The 19,844-nt window shown below is 43.9% G+C and overlaps 2 protein-coding genes across 8 annotated transcripts in view; one reads left to right on the top strand and one right to left on the bottom strand.

Annotated features, from left to right (window-relative positions):
• The window catches only part of Ikbkg (inhibitor of nuclear factor kappa B kinase regulatory subunit gamma), a 65,768-nt gene that overhangs the window by 24,117 nt on the left and 21,807 nt on the right, over positions 1–19,844 (bottom strand). For 4 of the 7 annotated variants that reach the window (XM_076918302.1, XM_076918305.1, XM_034486407.2 and 1 more), the window contains exons 1-2: positions 4,287–4,418; positions 1,082–1,221 (exon numbers count right to left, since the gene is read on the bottom strand). The exons of 1 other annotated variant lie outside the window; for it this stretch is intronic. In XM_076918302.1, the coding sequence (XP_076774417.1) occupies positions 1,082–1,159 (78 nt within the window). In that variant the 5' untranslated portion in view covers positions 1,160–1,221; positions 4,287–4,418. Of the gene's footprint in view, positions 1–1,081; positions 1,222–4,281; positions 4,419–19,844 lie in introns of those variants that run through there. 2 more of the 7 variants (XM_076918304.1, XM_076918303.1) reach the window with 2 other exon arrangements.
• G6pd (glucose-6-phosphate dehydrogenase) lies at positions 87–19,246 on the top strand. Its single transcript, XM_034486405.2, is given in 14 exon segments — positions 87–137; positions 139–184; positions 806–933; positions 13,526–13,563; positions 13,663–13,771; positions 14,604–14,821; positions 16,222–16,380; positions 16,610–16,735; positions 17,044–17,137; positions 17,241–17,427; positions 17,761–17,996; positions 18,095–18,171; positions 18,265–18,357; positions 18,458–19,246. Coding segments are annotated over 14 exon segments (1,638 nt in total). The 5' UTR covers positions 87–101; the 3' UTR covers positions 18,549–19,246.

Here is a 19,844-nt window from a genome sequence, read left to right as displayed (position 1 = left end):
TATTCTCCCCTCCCGCACGGATAGAGTAGCCCGAAGCTCCTCCCCTCCTGCCTCTCCTGAGGCGGGTCAGCTCAGTCAAAGCACACGCCCTCTTGCGTTAAATGGGCCAGCGAAGCTTAGCCCCCGGAAACGGGCTGTGCACTCCAGATCTGTGAACGTGTTTGGCAGCGGCAACTAAACTCAGGTAAAGGGGTGGTCTGATGGCACATCGGTGGAGGGACATGCTGCCCACTTGTACACCGCGTGTCCCTTTGATGAGCGCAAATCTACAAGGTCTTAACCCTCCCCCTTTGTATCCTGCACTTTCCCCGCATTGGGCCCATGAGGACTAGACCTTTAGAAGAAGAAGGGACTTTCCGGGATCACCCAACTGGGCCAGAAGAGAGCCGGAGCTGAACTCCATAATCTGCACAATCAAACGTGCTCAGTTCATTGTGGAGTTTATGGCATACAACAGAGTACGATAGTCCCATATACAGAGTATGATGCCCTGACCGGATTTTATCTAGCTGCCCAGAGTGGATGCCCTAGGCGAATTCTAGTAATGCTTTAGTACTTTCGTAATGTGCAGCCCCTAGTGAAGGCAACATAGGAGGTTATGGCTGGAGCCCAGAGGCAGCAGTTTCTGACTCTCCGAGTGTGTGTGTGTGTGTGTGTGTGTGTGTGTGTGTGTGTGTGGCATTCCCAGCCAGTGGTTTTAGTAATGGAGACCAGCCTGGTGAGAAACCAAAAGAGCCTTGGATAAGGTTAAGTTGTCAATGCTCTTCCATTCTCCTGCCCTATCAATGAGCCTTTCTTCCACCAGAAAACATCATGGCAGAGCAGGTGGCCTTGAGCCGGACCCAGGTGTGTGGGATCCTGAGGGAAGAGTTGTACCAGGGTGATGCCTTCCACCAAGCTGATACACACATATTTATCATCATGGGTGCATCGGTGAGTCTCCCTTCAAGCCCCCAGTCTAAAGGATCAAATATAGCATTGTGCAAGACACTTCTCTCTGTATCTCAACTTTCCCAACTGAGGGAACTGCTGAGGTACCCACAAGTTCTACTAGTTTAAACTCTATGGCATATATTCTCACCTGTGTTTCCTGATCATCACAGCAGAACCTGATAATACATGTACTTGTGTCACATTTCAGAAATCTGTGCTCAGCCATTGAATGTAGACCAGACTTGGATCATCCAGGTTCTAAAGCACCACCCATTGGACTTCTTCCTCCTGGGTGGAAAAAAACTGAGGTGCAATCAGGGAAAAGTCTAATTTTAATGAATCTATAATTTGATAAATATTACAATTAATTTCAGTGGAAGAATCTCCCTCTTTTCTTTCTACTGCATGAAGTTCCCTGGGAGCAAACACCTCTTTTTGCCACATCTTCCAAAGCCTACTGCAAATTTCTGTTCATCCCACCTAGTACCAGTTGTCCTACTGGAACAACTATCATTGTGCTCTTTTAGGAAAAACTGAAGAACAGAAGCAGTACACAGTAAGAGTGGGGTAGGTGGAAGCTTAGTAAAGTCATGGGCTTAGACCAAATCACCCTAAGCCTCATGGGCTTAGACCAAATCACCCTCTTATGTGCTATGTGGCAGTGACCAGTGTTTGATGGCAAAGGTAAACTCAATTGCTTGCTTTAACCCTGGAATCAGCTCACCCTCGTGTGACCATCTTCACTATTAACTTATTGTGTAATCTTGGGCAAGAACTTCATCAGAGCTAGTGTATTCTTGAAAGGTAGCCACTGGCTCAGCACACCCTGGACTCCTCAATGCTGGAGGAGCTCTGGTGGGTTTTTGTTCATACAGAACATTGCCATGCACCAAGGGCTCCAGCTATAGCTCAGTGGTAAAACACTAACCTCATATGTATGAGGCCATAGGTTCAATTGCAATACTACTCAAAAAATGGAGACCAGAACATGCCACCCCCTTTGCCAAGCTTGTTTGTTGTCTGCCTTGTATTTCTGAGCAAAATGGGAGTGGGAGGACTTAGAAAAAGGAATGCAAAAAGAAGCTGAGGAGAAGGGCTCTGCCACTGAAAGGGGAAGGGAGAGACAAACCAAAGCACTGCCCCCTGACTCCCTGTAACTCTTAAGACCTAAGGAGGGTACTTAGTCAGAACACACAGTACATCAGCCCTACCCTCAGCCCTGGCTGAGATACATGCATAGTCCCTTTAAAGGAGCTATGCATGTATCTGCCACAAACTTTAGCATGTAGAACTTTGCCTTCAGTCTAAAGGGGCCAACTGGAAGAGAAAGTAACTGAAGATAATTTCCCCTACCCCACCCATGCTTTCATAAGCATGTAGCAACAATAACCGGTCAGCAAAGATAATTTATAACTACAGGACCTGAACTTTTAGACACCTTGTTGATAGCTCATTATATGACCTGGAACAAATGTTTAAATTTCTCTGAACCCTGGTAGTTTTCATCTAACAAACGAGGACCAGGAAGCTTCTCTGGCTTTATCCTAGGCTAATTATGTGAGTTCTAGCCTCAAGTTGAGCAACTTCCTTTTACTGCAATCAGTATGGTTCCCCTTTGCTCTCCTCTGCTCTAGGAGTAAGAACCCTGGCTCCCAGAGTAGAAATGGGAAGTACTAGTTCCAGCAAAAGGGAGTGGGGAAGAGATATTTTCTAAAGAGCATCATTATTTCTTTCTGTTCCTCTCAGAGGTCCTGAGACAGACAGACAGACCCTGTGCTTAGACAGCCCCTAGAGTAGCTCCTGCCTGACACTTCACTAAATGCAGAAGGCAGGCAAGGTGCTATCTGATCTAGGACACCTGAAAGTTCTCCACTCATTAAACATAGCAGTCAAGTGTCTCCCGACCCACAATAGCTTCAGTTCCTATCCTCCTTGTGGGGACAGTGTACTTTGGGGAGCTGCATGTAACAAAAGTCACAAATGGACTCTTGTGTACTAAGGCCCCTGTAACACACAAGTCCCAAGAGGACCTAAAGAACAAGGCAAGTTGAGGATAAGGGGAACTGCCCTCTAAGTTGGGAACAAGCTCAGTGTGACCTAGAAACTAAAAGGAAGCTAGTGGCTGGCAGGCCCCAAGCTTAGAAAACTAGAATAAACTAGGGCAAGTTGATCCCAAGTAGCTATCCTCTGTCCCTTCTTCCTCCCCAGTTCCTTACCCAGTCCTTACCCATGTACCCAGCTTCCTTCATGGGGACATTCTTAGTCTGCTTCACTGTAGCCATTCCTCTTCTCAGGACTCCCACCCCAGCAAGAAAGGGAACAGAAATCTTTACTGTCCCACTCCAAAAATCCCTGACCTTATGGACTAGTACAGGGAAGGAACTAAGCCTAAAAGGGCATCTCCCCCCAGTTAATAGGACCTTGGTGAGGCTAGAGAGTGACTCTTTCAGAAGAAATGGAGTAGGTCTGGGAGTCCACATGGGCAGATGGGCTCACTACAGGGCCCATCTCTCTAGACATCAGTATCCCTACCTGGCCTATGTGACACCCATAGACTCAGCACTCAGGATCTATCCTGCTGACAGGTCTGTATGAGGAGTGACCTGGCAGTCCCAACCCATACCGCTATTTGGGTCATTTCAAAACTGACTTCTCCCTTGGACTGGTAAGATTCTTGCTGTGTCATGATGACCTTGGCATTCTCCCAAAAGCCTGGTGACTCACTGAGGCCCAGAGTGTATTAAGGAGGCCTCTTGTTAGATTTTTTTTAGCCCAGACCTACCTCATATTTCCCTAAGTCTCATTCAGTAGCTGGAAAATAGCTGATCCTCAGTCACAGTCTAGAACTCTATCTTGGGAAGCTAGGTGGGTCCCTCATCCCCAACAACCCTTGGGAACTGAGTGTCTCACTCTTACAAGGCCTCCACTAGAATTTCTCACTCCCAAAACAAAAGGCTGGGTATAATTTGACTTTAAAAAACAAGAACACAACCCTCAGCTAACCATAGACCAATTGGTACTCAGGTCTCTTTGCCCTTATCTGGCCAGATATCTGTGGCTAGAAATCGTAATCATGTCTTAATTCTCCTAAGTCACCTCATGTTCTCAGTTAGATCCTTCCCCTGCCATGGTACTTGGGCAATGTGAGGGGGTGGCAAAAATGAGAGACTTCCAGCTACCTCTCTAATTGCCCCCACTCCCACACATGGTAAGTTTAGATTTTAGTTCTTCTCATGTTCCTTACTTCAGAGGTGTTCAGTGAGAGTCTTGAAGCCAACAGGAAAGACAGGGTCATCCTCATCCCTGAGAAGAATGGCTACCTCCCACCCCCACTGTCCTTAGTCCTACCTCACCTCCCTTGGGTGACTTGAAGCCAGGAAGACTGTCAGTTGCAGGGGCTGAGCTAAAACAAGGAAAGCAGGTTCCATGTCTTGTTAATTCCAAAGAGAACAAGAACAAACAGCTCTGTGTGTGGGGAAACTGTGACTCAGCAGACCAGTCCCCTGCTACCAGTACATTGGCTGGAGTCTGTACTGATTCCTCCCAGTTAGTTGGAATTTGATCATAAGCAAACACTGCCAGCTTAGAGAAGTCTACAAGCCAGGGTTCTCATTGTTTCTTTTAGTGTCTACTTCCCAGCAAGCTAGCCCTTTCTGGAGTGTGTGAGGCCAGGATAAAGCCCTCTGAACATGAGCAGTAAACCATATCCCACTGATGGAAGATCCCAGAGGCAGGCATTGAGGGTACTCTGAGGAACTAAGAACCATCCTCGGGGAGATCCTGGCCCAGAATTGGACTTGTCTAAGCTGAGCTTTGTGGGACCTATAAAGGCAACCATCTTGCACAACAGGGTAAAATCTTTTCCCAGCAGAGTAACTTAGGGAAGAGTAATTAGGCCACTCAGGTGGCCGTGCTAGGTATCATATGAGGGAATGGCAGATGAGGAGGCTCCAGAGCAATAGAAGCCCAGCTGGCAGCAAGTCTTAGACATTTGCCTCATAGCATTGATGTTACAAGGTGGCCATTGGGCTCAGGCTCTCAGAAGTTCATATGGAAGGTGGCAGTTATCATAGGAACCCACTTGCCAGTACTCAGGACTTTAATTCTGAGCAGTTGACAGACATGGGCACTGAATAGAGGGAATTGCTCACTCATACCAGCACAGGGTGTAAGAGCTTAGCAACAGCCCTCTATGGGAGGTTTGGGAACCCAGAAGAACCTAGAATTGACATGCACACAATTGCTTCCATGGACCTATCACTCAGTAAACCCCTGAAGACAAACATTCAAGGGAATCCCTGAGTGCCCATAACCATCCTTATCCAGAACTGCCATTTCCCATAGAAATGGGTTCATTAGTGCAGCTACATGGTTCACTCTCTTTTGTTTGTTATATGCTACTAGGGATATACCTCAAGGCTTCCTCCATGCTAAGCAAGTCTACTACTCAGCCTCAGTTTCCCTTGAGCCTCTGCCCCACTCTTTTTAGACATTTCCTCAGCTGACCTTAAACTTGTTATTCTCCTGTCTCAGCCTTCCAAGTACTGAGATTACAGGTATATAGTACATCTGGCTTAGTCATTTTTGAAGTTTGTATCTAAGATGATATTACCACTTCAGTGTTTTGATTTTGTTTTATTTATTTTATGTATATAGGTATTTTGCCTACATGTGTCTGCACCACTTGCATGCCTGGTGCTCTCAGAGGTCAGATGCCCTGAAACTGGAGTTACAGATGGTTGTGAGCCACCATATGGATGCTGGAAATCAAACTAGGGTCCTCTGAAAGAATAGCTAGTGCTCTTAACCACCAAGCAACCTCCCCAGCCCCACCTCTTCATTTTAAAGAGCTAGTCAGCTTAGGCTATGTAATCAGCTTGGGCTATGTTGTATTACTAGTCTACTTGTGATAACAGGAAGTTGCCTGTTGAATATTGTGTTAAAGGGAACAGCGTTCACTTTCTGGGGGTCCCTGATCCATGGAGCCCAGCATCTTTCCAGGTCATGGTGAACCCAGCTAGGTAAGGAGTACTGTTCTAGCTGTATTCTGCATAGCTTGTTTAAATTTTGCAAGGTTCATGCCACCCAGAACCACTCCATCTGAAAACACATCCCAAACATCTGAGAAATTAATGCCAAAATACCTTGTTAGCTAAAGTAGTGTTTTGAATTTTACTTAGATATACCTGTAGTAAAAGTTTCAGCAAATTACTTTTGTATAAATATTCAGGTCCTTAAAACCAGAGTTGCTTTTTTTGTAGAGAGTGAGTTAGGATATAGATGGGAACAGTGCCCAACTACTACTGTTCCACTTGCTCACCTCTCCCCATGAAGTAGTAATATCCTGTGTAGCATGGGTTCACATCTATCCCATGTTCTTAACTATAGGGTTTGAGATGAAAAGGCAAATGCCCTACTCTATTCAAGAGCTTGGAAGCCATTTCTGCCCCTCCTTCTTGTACCTGGTTTGGCAGGCTACAAAATGAAAGCATGTTGGGCTGTTAATGATTACTGGGATACTGAACTAAGTATACACATTAGCTTGGAAATGAGCATCATGAACTTATTTCTAGATTCTTTATAATATTTACTTAGGTAAATGGCATTGTTTTAAATTGCTTATTTTTCCAACTCATTAGTAAAGGAGTTTTATTTATACTGTTAGTAAATAAAAGTGTATCTATTACTATTTACAGTGGGTTTTTGTGGGTGCTGTTTGGTTTATTCATTAGTTTTGCAGTTTTACAAATCAAACCCATTGCCTAACACTTGACCACTGAGCTATAACCTTAGCCCCAAATATTTATAATTCTTATTGGAATATTTCATCAAAATAGGCACAGCTGAACAACTTTTCACAAACTTGGCACACCCTTGTAAATTTTTCCCACATTACTCATTAGTTAAGAGTATTTACTACTTTTGCTCAAACCCAAGTTTGGTTCCTAGTACCCACATCAGGCAGCTAACAACTCCTTGTAACTTCCAATCCAGGGGATTCAGTGCCCTTTTCTGCCTTCTCTATAGGTACCTGTACTAATGTGCATATACACTCCCCAACACATATATACACATAATTAAAAACAAAATAATTACTTAATCAAAAGAAGAAACAGTATTATCATCTGAAGTCTTAGGCTGAAGCAGGAGATTCACTTCAGGAAAGACATTCAAAACTAGCCTGCCTAAGCAACATAACAATACCCTGGATTAAATAATATAAAACATATGGTGGTATATTCCTCCTGTAATTCTAGAAAGATGGAGGAAAGAGGATTAGGAGTCCAGAGCCAGCCTTGGCTACATAATAAGTTTGATACTAAGTCTAGGATACAGGAAACCCAGTTTCCAAAAAAAAAAGTTAAGTAACTAAAGCCAGGTGTACTAGTACACAATTGTAATGACATCACTTAGGAGGCTGAGGCAAAAGGATTACCTTGAGTTTAAGGCCAGTCTGAGCTATATAGCAAGTTCAAAACTAGTTACGATTTGTCTCAAAGCTACAGCAAAAAAAAAAAAAAAAAAAAAAAAAAAAAAAAAAAAAGTATGTACCCAAAAAGCCCCCTACTTTGCAGCCATTGTTTTCCTAGGATTAATGTCAAACTTCCTCTCCACCCCCTGCTCAATTATTTTCACCCTCTTTTCTTGGTACATACTGTAATGCATAAATGGTAGCTATATTGTTGATGGCCTAATCTAGGACATTTCTGTCTTCCCACACAATTCTTGGGTACCCTTGCCAGTCAGTCTACCACCTCCCCAGGTGGCCACTCATCTGAGTAGCTCATTCCTGAGTAGCTGCCAGATATACAGTTTGTCCATCTACATGCTGATTTATTTGAGCATTTCTGGGCTATTTTAAATTAAAGCTGCCATGAACATTCATGCACAGATCATTGGGTAGCTGGCTGCCTGCTTTTATTTCTCTGGAGTAACACCTAGATATGTATAGGTGCTTCACTTGATAAGAGGCTGCCAGTCTGTTTTAGATTTAATCATTGCATCATGTTTCTACAGACACACAGAGAGAGAGAGAGAGAGAGAGAGAGAGAGAGAGAGAGAGAGAGAGAATGTCTATGAGTTCCATACCAACACTAGGTCTATCTTTTGCTTTGGCTTTTTGCAGGAAGGGAGTTCTATTTGACACAGGTAGGTCAGGTTAGCCTGGAATGTACTATGTTGCCCAGGCTAGCCTTTTACTCACAGAGTTTCTCTTCTCTCAGCCTCCCAAGTAATTGAATTATAAGTATGTACCAACATGCCCAACTATCATTTGTATTACAACAATTCTAATGCATCTGAAATGGTGTCTTGTTCAAATTGTATTTTCTGACACCTGATGATCTTGAACATTTCCCAAGTATTTTATGGCCATTCATTTCCATTCTGGTGAAATATCTGGCCAAACCTTTTACCCATTTCAGTTAGATTGGTTTTTAGTGTGTCATATGAGCTACTTAGATATTCTGAATACAGGTAAGTTTAGTGAATGCTATCTCTAAGGCTGAAATTTGTCTTTTTGGTGTCAGGAATTATACTCTGGGTCCTGCACATGCAAAGCACATACCCTACCACTAAAGTCATAATGCCAGGCATGTCTATTTCCCTTTGTTTCTTTTGTTTCATAATACTGGATATTGAACCAGTCACATGCATGGCCTTCATATTTTCATATCTCTTTCCTTTCCTATCCCTCTACCCCAAGTGCAGGCCTTGAACTCACTATGTATCTAAGGATAACCCTGAAGTCCTTATCCTCATGCCTCTACTTCTGGGCTGCTATGATTACAGTCTGCAGTACAATGCTGGCTTATGATTATTACTTTATATCCTAAGAAATTTCTACCTACTCCTATCACTTTTTTAATCTAGCAACTTGACCAAACTCTCATTAATTCTAATTATTAGTCTGTAGGTTGATTTGAGGTATTTTTAATAAACAAGCTATCATCTAATAATGACAGGTTTTTGTCTTCTTTTCCAAACCTCAGAACACTTTCATTTTCTTGTCTGATGGTACTATCAAGGGCTTTTAGTTTAAGACTGATTAAAGAGACAACAGCAAGCATTTACAATTTTTCTCATAAACACCCAGATGTATGTCTGTGACCATGTTTGCAGAGAGATTTAACTGAAGAAGAGAGACATACCATGAATGTTCATGGCACACCCTATTGGTTGGTGTCCCTGACTGAACAAAAGGAAATGGGAGAAAGTAAACTGAGTGTCCATGTTCATTTCTCTGCTTCCTGACTGTCAACACAAACTTCACACCCCATCACCATGCCTTCCCTGACATGGTAAACTGTACCCTCAAACTGTGAACCTGAATAAACCCTTCATCCTTTAAGTTTCTTTCTGCCAGGTATTTTTTCATAGCAACAAGAAAAGTAAACAATACCTCCATTTTGAATGATGATTTTAGGATGTTTGGTAGATGTCTCAAATCAAATTAAAGAGATTTCATTCCCTCTTTGATAAAAATAATAATAATAAATAGATTTTTTTTCCTGAAACCCTTTATCTGTATTTGTTGAACTTAACAAAGTTGCTGTGTTTTAAAAATCAATATACAGAAATAAAGATTTCTCAGAAGGCCCATTGTAATTGCAGCTACTCAGGAGTCTGGGGCAGGGATTCAAAGCTAATGTTGACCACAAAGTAACTTCCAGGACAACCTGAGTAAGTTTTTAAGACTCTGTCTCAAAAGATATTTTAGGCAGGCATGGTGGTGCATGCCTTTAATCCCAGGAAGTAGAGATAAGTGGATTTCTGTGAATTTGAGGCCAGCCTGTTCTTTGTAGCAAGTTCCAGGTCAGCCAGGGATAAGATCTGGGACTGTCCTAGTTAGGATTTCTATTGCTGTGATGAAACACCATGACCAAAAGAAAGTTGAGGAAAAGGTTTATTTGGCGTACACTTCCACATCATAGACCATTACTGAAGAAAGTCAGGAAATTAACCTGTAGGCAGGAGCTGATAGAGGGGTACTTCTTACTGGCTTGTTCCGCCTGTTTTCTTATAGAACCAAGGACCATCAGCCCAGGGTTACTACCACCCACAATGGGCAGGGCCTTCCCACATCAGTCACTTAAAAATGTCCCACAGACTTGCCTACAGGCTGATCGTATGAGAGTATTTTCTCAATTAAGGCTCCCTGCACTCTCCTTTCTGATGACTCTAGCTTGTATCAAGTTAACACAAAACTAGCCAAGACAGGGACTATATATAGTTCAGTAGTTGGATACTCACCTAACATGCTTGAGTTCCTGAGTTCAATCACCAGCACCACATACACACACAATGGTTTTTCAGAATTTTTCATTTAATTTCTTTTGGGGGTTATTGTTTTTTGTTTTTGTTATTAGACTTGGTTTCTTTGTATAGCCTTAGTTGTCCTGGAAGTCACTCTGTAGATTAGGCTGGCTTCAAACTCAGAAATCCACCTGTCTCTGCCTTCCGAGTACTGGGATTAAAGGCATGCACCACCACTACCTGGCTAATTTTTTTTTTTTAAGATTTATGGTTTTTTTTATTTATGTGTCTATCTGCCAGTCAGCAGGCCACATGTGTATAGATACCCACAAAGGCCATAAGATGTCGTTAAATTCTCTGGAACTTAAGTTACAAGCAGTTGTGAGCTGCCTTTATGGGTGCCGAAAACCAAACTTGGGACTCTGTATAAAAATAGCAAGGCTCTTATAATACTGAATGTCTCTTCAGCCCCTTTTTAAATCTTTTAATGTGATTTTCAGTGATTGATCTTGTTGTTGTTTTTGAGAGATGTCTCACTATTCAGCCTATGATGGTCTTAAACTCATTATCCTTTGCCTCAATATCGTAAGTACTGAGATTGTAGGCATGTGCCACTATGCTGACCCTCAATGACCGCTAACTTTGAACTGATAACACCTCCCCAACTCAGTTTTTTGAGTACTAAAATTATAGTCAGTAATATACCACCATGCCTAGCTTGTCTTTTTATTTCTTGCTATGTATGTGTCTGTCTTTCTGTGTGTGTATGAAGACACATGTATATATGTGTGAGCATATGTATAGATACCAAAAGCTGATATCAGGTATGTTTTTTCCCATTGTTCTCTCTACCTTTATTGACAGAAACCCTCATTGAACCTGTAATTCATCTGTACAGCCAGCCTAGCTGGCAAATGAGTTACAGGACTATATAGAGAAACTCTGACTCAATAAACAATCAATCAATAGAATTTTGCATTTGCCTTTGTCATCAAGTTGTAGAACTAAAGTTCTCAAAGTGGCGTTAGGAGTATTCCCTTTTATTCTGTCTTCAGGGGAAATTTACTTCAGACTGGAATTCTCCCTTCCTCAACTCTGGTAGAAGCTATTGGCAATGCTGTTCAGGCCGGGAGTTGTCTTTGTAACATTGCCAGCCCTTAGGTCCATTCCTCCTTTATATCCTAGGTTAGATTATTTTTTAGACCTTTTTCCATATTCTGAACATGGTGGCACACATTTGTAATCCCACTACAATGAAGGCTGAAGCAAAAGGGTTGTCTGTAGTTTGAGGCCAGCAAGGACTACATACTGAATTTAAGACCAACCTGGGCCTTTACTCCCAGCACTGGAAGACAGAGGCAGGCAGATCTCTCTGAGTTTGAGGCCAGCCTGCTCTACAGAACTACTTCCAGGACAACCAGAGCTACACAAAGAAAACCTGACTTGGGGATGGGGGCAGGGGACAACCTTGGTTACATGGCAAGGCCCTGTCTCAAAAAATAAAATAGAAAAAAATTTTAATTCTGTGTCTCAGCCAGGCTGTGGTGGTACTCAGAAGCAGGTGGATATCTGTGAGTTCAAGCTCAGCCTGGTCTACAGGATGAATTCCAAGACAGCCAGGGCTGAGAACAAAGAAACTCTATCTTGAAACAAACAAACAAAATTCTGTGTCTCATTCTAACTTGTTAGATTTTGTTAGGTTGTTAGGTAGGGTTGGGTTTTGTTGTTGTTTTGAATTTTGTTGGTGGTGGTAGTGTTTGAGATAGGGAAAGGGTCTTATGGTGTGTACCGTAGGCTAACTTTGAAGTCCAGATCTTCCTGCTCCAACTACCCAAGTACTGGGATTATAGACCTGTGCCTCAAAGCCCACCTTTTCTTGCTTGTTTATTTAAGTTTTTTTTTGTTTGGTTTGGTGTTTGGGGAAGTTAGTTTTATTTTGTCCTGTTTATTTATTTATTTATTTTTCCCCTTCCCTTCTCTAGCTCGCTCTTCACTTGCTCCAGCCCATAGGTTTTTATTTACTTATATGTAAGTACATTGTAGCTGTCTTCAGACACCCCATAAAAGGGCATCAGATCTCATTAAGGATGGTTGTGAGCCACCATGTGGTTGCTGGGAATTGAACTCAGGACCTCTAGAAGAACAGCCAGTGCTCTTAACCACTGAGCTATCTCACCAGCCCCCTGGCTTGTTTTTTTTTTTACCAGTTTTTAATTTATTCTTTGACAATTTCATACATGAATACAATGCATTTAAAGTATATCCACCCTCCCTCCATTCTCTCTCTTAACCCCTCTGAACCCCCTTCCCCCTCACCCTCCCAATTTTTTCTTTTTTTATAATCCATTAAGTACAATTATTGCTTCCTACATGCTCATGAGCATGGGACCATCATCCACTCCTTGAGCAACTACAAAGGGGCCATAAAGAAAGAGTATATTCCCCAGCAGCCATCAGCTTCCAACAGATCCTTAGTTAGGGTTGTGAACTATACACACACACACACGAACACACACATAAACATACACACCATGCTGACCAATTTGATCTTATGCAGGCAACTACAGCTACTGAGACTTCATGTGTGCCGTAGCCATGTCATATCAAGAAAATAGTAATTCACAACTCTCCTCCCCCCTCCTCCAGCTCTCTTTTGTTAGTTTTCTACTCTGTTTTCTTGTTTGTTTTTGTAGTGTGGGGGTGGAAATGAGAACTCTTGCCTACTCCAGCCCAATTTTTCCATTGAATTTTTTCACTGCTATCCTGTCATTTTTCTTTTTTCTTTTTCTTTTTTTTTTCTTTCTTTCTTTTTTTTTTTTTTTTTTTTTGGTTTTTCAAGACAGGGTTTCTCTGTGTAGCCTTGGCTGTCCTGAAACTCACTCTACAGACCAGGCTGGCCTCGAACTCAGAAATCCGCCTGCCTCTGCCTCCCAAGTGCTGGGATTAAAGGTGTGCGCCACCACTGCCTGGCGTCATTTTTCTAACTTCCTAAATTGAATGACCATATCATTGCCTTCTAGCTCCATTTATGCTAAATGTGATATCTGAGGCCATATCTCACAGGTTTTGTTTTTCTTTTATGTGCTGCCTTTATCATTCTTAAGCGCTAATGAATTTGATGTCTAGGGTTTCATCTTGAACCCAGCAGAGTCATCTGCTCATCTGTATTGGTACAAGGCTGGTACAGACTTAAGTCTCAGAGATCCTTTGAGATATATGGGGACATAGTAGATATATTTTTAGCTGAGTGGTAACACTAAATAAGGACTCAGATTACCAGTGGTGGGGAATGATCTAAGTCATGTCAGCTCTTTCTGACATGTTTCTTCTGCTGCAGGGTGACCTGGCCAAGAAGAAGATCTATCCCACCATCTGGTAGGTAGTATCTCTACATTACCCCCCCAAATACTCTCTACCAGGGTCAGGCCTTGGCCTTCCCTATCCAGTCTGAAAAAAGCTGTATTGTACCCTCAGGTGGCTGTTCCGTGATGGCCTTTTACCTGAAGACACCTTCATTGTGGGCTATGCCCGCTCACGACTCACAGTGGATGACATCCGCAAGCAGAGTGAGCCCTTCTTTAAAGTGAGTGTGACTTTGGATCCTGGAGCCTTGTTCTGCCCTTTCTTCTACCCCACAGCAAGACTAGCGTCAGGCACCCCTTGAGAAGACATGTCCCCATTCCCGTCATAAGCAACAGTTCCCTCACATCTCATTTGACTTGCTAAAAGGCAGGGCCACCCAGAATACTCAAGCTCTGACACCTCACATCCTTGGTTTCCCTTGTCAACCATACAAAAGCTGTGTCTACTTACTTGTGCCACCTTCTCCCTGACCTCTGAACAAAGACAGAGGGAAAAGGTCCCTTCAGCCTCATATCTGTCTCCCAACTCCACTCTGGCCTCATCCTGCTATGCTATGGTGCCACACTGGCATATGCCAACAGCTGGATGAAAGGACTCTTCCAAGTACCTCTTTTCCCCAGTAATTTCGCTATGTTGGCATTTTTCTTACCACCTAATAGTTTGTTGTGATAATTTTGGAGAGACAGCCTTCTGCATCATTCTTTTTTCTCAGGTTAGACTTTCCTGAAATCCAGTTTCTACTCTAGGCATGAGGGCCCCAAAGATACATAAAATGTGCCAGTGATTTGCCCCACCTGTATATAGTATTCCTGCTGTGTGTCTCAGCCTTCTCCCTGTGGGTACACAAAGTTAACATGACAAAGTAAACTCCTGTACTTGTAGAGCGAGGGCAGGACTCAAGGGAAGCCCACCTTAGCTGTGGAACAAGAAATTGTTGAGAGAGAGTAGGGGGAGGCAGGTGCAGAGGGAGAAAAATCTTCCACTTCTTTAGGGCAGAAAAAGTGTAGACTCTTGAGAAAAGTAGAAGTTAATATTTGTCTGTGTATCCCAAGGCCACTCCAGAAGAAAGACCCAAGCTGGAAGAGTTCTTTGCCCGTAACTCCTATGTAACTGGCCAGTATGATGATCCAGCCTCCTACAAGCACCTCAACAGCCACATGAATGCCCTGCACCAGGGGATGCAGGCCAACCGTCTATTCTACCTGGCCTTGCCCCCGACAGTCTACGAAGCAGTCACCAAGAACATTCAAGAGACCTGCATGAGTCAGACGTAAGTCCTGTGTTTCTCCACTCCTGTCTGTTTGCTCTTGTTTCTGCTACTCTAAACAATCCCCAGGTCAAGCCAGTCTAGGAAAGCTGAAAAGATGAATGCCAGTAGTTTGTTGTCCATATGAATTAGCATTCCAAAAAAAGGATCAGGCTATAAATACTGGAGTTTTCCAACAACCTTTGCTATTACCACACACACTAGGCAGCTTCTAACTTCAAGGCTCTCATTACAAAATATTGGCCCCTTGCAACATTTCCCACCAGGACCACAAGATGACAGTGTTGCTCCACAGAACAAATACTCTGAATCCCCAACAGACCCACAAGGTGGCAGTGTTGTTTCATAAGAGAGTACTGCTGACTACAAGCCATCTTTATCTTCCTCCTGAATTTAGAAAACAACTTTAGTGCTCTGTTGTGAGTGGCAAAGAAAGGAACCTGGTCTTTTAAAAACAATGGAAATCTGGGCAAAGGACACATATATAATTCCAGCACTGTGGAGATTGAAGCAAGAGGATTGCATGGAGTTCAAGGCTAACCTGTAATACAGAGTGAGACTGTCTCAAACAAAATTAAGCTGGGTGTAGTGGCACAGAGTTTTAATTCCAGTACTCAGGAGGCAGGAGGATCATTATGTTGCCAAAGCCAGGCTGGGCTACATACTGAGTTTGAAGTCAGTCCAGTCTTCATAGTAAGAACATGTCTCAAAAAGAAAATGAAAGCTAGTTTAAAAAATAAATAAAATCAATAGAAGTCAGTTGCATCAGGCTGACTGTAGTCCCTGCTACTCAAGGGATGAGGAAGCAGTACCCTTTGAACACAGGAGTTCCAGGACAACCTGAGAAACATAATAAGACTTCAAGAACATAAAACCAATGAGGGAAGCCAGACATGATGACACAGTACCTGTGATTCCCAGCTCTTGGGAAGTGGAAACAGGAGAATCAGGAATTTAAGGTCATTCTTAACTACATAACAAATTCTGGGCCAACCTTGGATACATGAGACTGTATCTCACACTAATTAAAGTAAAACTAGTAAGGAAGCTGTGTCCTTGACATCCCATCTGCCTACTTTTCTGTTGGCTGCTGGGCCATTTCTGACCCACTGAGGATATGGCATGGGGAAGTGGGGAACCCAAGAATGTGCCAGTCATGCTACCCTAGCACCAAGGTGGGAAAATCCCAAAAACTGTTCCAGTCTCCAGCATGTTGTCAGGGAGGCTTCTAAGATGCTGTCTATTCAGGGTAGGATCAATAGTAACCCACAGAGCTTCCCTGAGTCACCTGAGAATACAGTGGATGAAAGCCCTGCTCCCTGGGTTGAGGGTCAGGATGACATGGCCATAGGCCTATTCCTGGGAAAGGTTTGTGAAATAACATGATTGGGGACTCTGAGCAGAGGCTGGAACCGCATCATAGTGGAGAAGCCCTTCGGGAGAGACCTGCAGAGCTCCAATCAACTGTCCAACCACATCTCCTCTCTGTTCCGTGAGGACCAGATCTACCGCATTGACCACTACCTGGGCAAAGAGATGGTCCAGAACCTCATGGTGCTGAGGTGCACAGGGGATGGGGTGGAAGGGGATCAAAGAAAGGGTGGCAATGTGAAAAACCCCACCTGCCCTTCTGCCCTAAAGTCAAATTCCTCCTGGATGCTGGCTAGGGTACTAAGCTCTAGCTTGGCTCAGATACAGCCACTATACTGCGGAATCCCAAAGATAACATCCACTTATATGGACCCTTCCACAATGTCTCTCTTGCTAGCCTCTCCTCCATACCTCCCACAGATTTGCCAACAGGATCTTTGGCCCCATCTGGAATCGAGACAACATTGCTTGTGTGATCCTCACATTTAAAGAGCCCTTTGGTACTGAGGGACGTGGGGGCTATTTTGATGAATTTGGGATCATCAGGTAAGAACCCATAACCTACTCCAACTCAGCTCATCTTCACAATGTGAGGGCTAGTGTTCAAGTAAGCTGTTGTGGGTAGCCATGAAGGGTATAACTCCCATCTAGCCAAGCCCCAAAGGGAATAGGGTTAGTGTCTACTTCCTTGCTTTAGGATACCGGGAAGATACTAGGGGTAAAGAAGCAAGATTTTCCAGCTTGTCACTAGAAAGCCTTGTTTGGTAATCCTAGGGCACCTAGAACTTAGTTATCTCCTTGTTCCTACCCTGGAAGTGGCACTTGACCAGAGCATCTGCCTCTTCTGCTACCAGGGACGTTATGCAGAACCACCTCCTACAGATGTTATGTCTGGTGGCCATGGAAAAGCCTGCCTCCACAGATTCAGATGATGTCCGTGATGAGAAGGTAGGTGGAGGCATGTCCCATAACAGGTAATTCTATGACAAAGCACTGGGCTTATGTCCATTTCCCTACACCTTCCCTGTTACCTGCATTGGTTTTCTCTCAGGTCAAAGTGTTGAAATGTATCTCAGAAGTGGAAACTGACAACGTGGTCCTTGGGCAGTATGTGGGGAACCCCAATGGAGAAGGAGAAGCTACCAATGGGTACTTAGATGACCCCACAGTACCCCATGGGTCCACCACTGCCACCTTTGCAGCGGCTGTCCTCTATGTGGAGAATGAACGGTGGGATGGTAGGTGACATTTCAAGGACCCAGCAAGGCAGGGTCCTTAAAATGTGCCCTCAAAGAGACACTTCTTGTTATGGTCATGGTATGAATACATGATATTCAGTGGTAAGGGATGCTGGAAAATGAGGGCTACCACAAGTGTGAAACCACTCTAGTCATTACTTAATCCACATGTACACATTCACACATATACACAGTCATAGGAGATTCTCTCTCTCTCTCTCTCTCTCTCTCTCTCTCTCTCTCTCTCTCTCTCACACACACACACACACACACACACACACACAGAGCACAAGACTAGGAAAGCCAGTTCCTGAGGTCTTCCCTACCCTCTAGGGGTTCCCTTCATCCTGCGCTGTGGCAAAGCCTTGAATGAGCGCAAAGCTGAGGTGAGACTGCAGTTCCGAGATGTGGCAGGTGACATCTTCCACCAGCAGTGCAAGCGTAATGAGCTGGTCATCCGTGTGCAGCCCAATGAGGCAGTATACACCAAGATGATGACCAAGAAGCCTGGAATGTTCTTCAACCCGGAAGAGTCTGAGCTGGACCTAACCTATGGCAACAGATACAAGGTTCAACAGGGAGAACCATCTGGGCAAGGCCCTAAGGGAGGCCCTGGGTGGCTGAGTACAGTAGTATCAGCAACATTCCCCCTTTCCCAAACCCTCAGAATGTGAAGCTCCCTGATGCTTATGAACGCCTCATCCTGGATGTCTTCTGTGGAAGCCAGATGCACTTTGTCCGTAGGTGAGGAACCCCCAGCCAAACACAGGCAAGAGGGATGGTCTTCTCTCTCTGTCCCTGTGTGCCCCCACTCCATCCTACACTGTATCCCTTTAGTGATGAACTAAAGGAAGCCTGGCGTATCTTCACACCACTGCTGCACAGAATTGATCGAGAGAAGCCCCAGCCCATCCCCTATGTATATGGCAGGTAAGGGAAGGATGGGAGCTAAGAGAGTCAAGCCAAATGAAGGAGGGCAATGGGAATTACCAGGGATAAAGGTCACTCATGCCTCCAATTTACTTCCCAGCCGTGGCCCCACAGAGGCAGATGAGCTGATGAAGAAAGTGGGCTTCCAATATGAGGGTACCTACAAGTGGGTGAACCCTCACAAGCTCTGAACCCTGGAAACTTAGACCATCTGCACTCTGCCCCCTCTGGCAACCCTTTCTGCACCTACTCTTCTCACCATATAACCCTATATTAGGACTATTGACCCTATATTGGAAGGACTTTGGGACCATAGACCTTAGCTACACATTCTAGTCCCTGGGCTTGGGCCACCATTCTGTCCTATTCTGCTACCGCTGCCACCACTGAGCCCAGCTACATTCCTCAAATATCAGACATTCAAAACTTATTGTAATGTTTCAGGGCCACCACTGGCCCTATCTGAGACACCTATCTTTCCACAACACCTGAATCACCTCCTCCCATCCAGCCCCTGCAGAAAGAATGCCTATCAGTCTGTCTCTGGACTCCTTAAGACAGGAGATAGGAACAATGGGGAGGAGCCTTGGGCCTCAGAGGAACAATGACCAAACCACACTCCCCAGAGGCTATGGGCAAGCTCCTCAAAACTTGAAGTGGTCAAGGACACCCACCCATGTGAGAGGACCTGCCCATGGCCATTCCAGCCTCATTGCTACTTGACATTCCTCCTCACCAGCTGGAAGAGACCTCATGTTGCCTAGCAATATTTTGGGGGCTCTAAATGTCCCCTAACCAATTCTATACTCCATGGTCAACCTCATCCCACCCATGGGCAGCAGCTAGAATTTTCCTACCCCAACCCTGCCATTAAATTCTCAAAACAGTTTTACCTGTCTCTTTGTCATTTTCTCCATGCATCCAGGATCATGAAAGAAAGACCTATTATTTCCCCCACTTCCTATATCTATTAGTCAGGGTTATATAAAGGAACCAAACTGATAAAACATATATACTAGAGTTGGTTACAAGCTACAGTCCAAGTAGTACAACAATGGCTACATATTTTGAAGGAACACCTGGAGCTAGTGCTAGAGCATCCTCTTGATTTGAAATCTTCTGGGATAGACAGACTAGAAAAACAAGGTAAAGTTAAGGAGTTTAGGGGAAATTTTTTATCTTGAAACTTCCAGGCCCAAGGTCCTGACATTTGGTGGAGGGGAGTCCCAAGACAAAGGAATAGGCAATAGAGAGATTAGGCAGGTAGGGAATAGGTTGTTGATTGATGATACTTTTCTGGAGTCCATTTGACCTTTGAGACATGATTCAAGTCAGTTTCCTGAAGCTTGCAAGAATTTCTTTAAAGCTTATATAGATTGGCTTTCATGAATATCATTCTTCTCACCATGTTTAGATAAAAGGCCACTCAGTTTCTCTTTAACCCCATGATACAGAGAGATTTCTCTTGACTCCTGGTACAGCAGCCA

This window comes from Arvicanthis niloticus, chromosome X (assembly GCF_011762505.2).
Source record: "Arvicanthis niloticus isolate mArvNil1 chromosome X, mArvNil1.pat.X, whole genome shotgun sequence".
NCBI lineage: Eukaryota > Metazoa > Chordata > Mammalia > Rodentia > Muridae > Arvicanthis > Arvicanthis niloticus.
The sequence above is the reverse complement of the archived record's forward strand: the minus strand, read 5'-3'. Positions and strand labels throughout refer to the sequence as shown.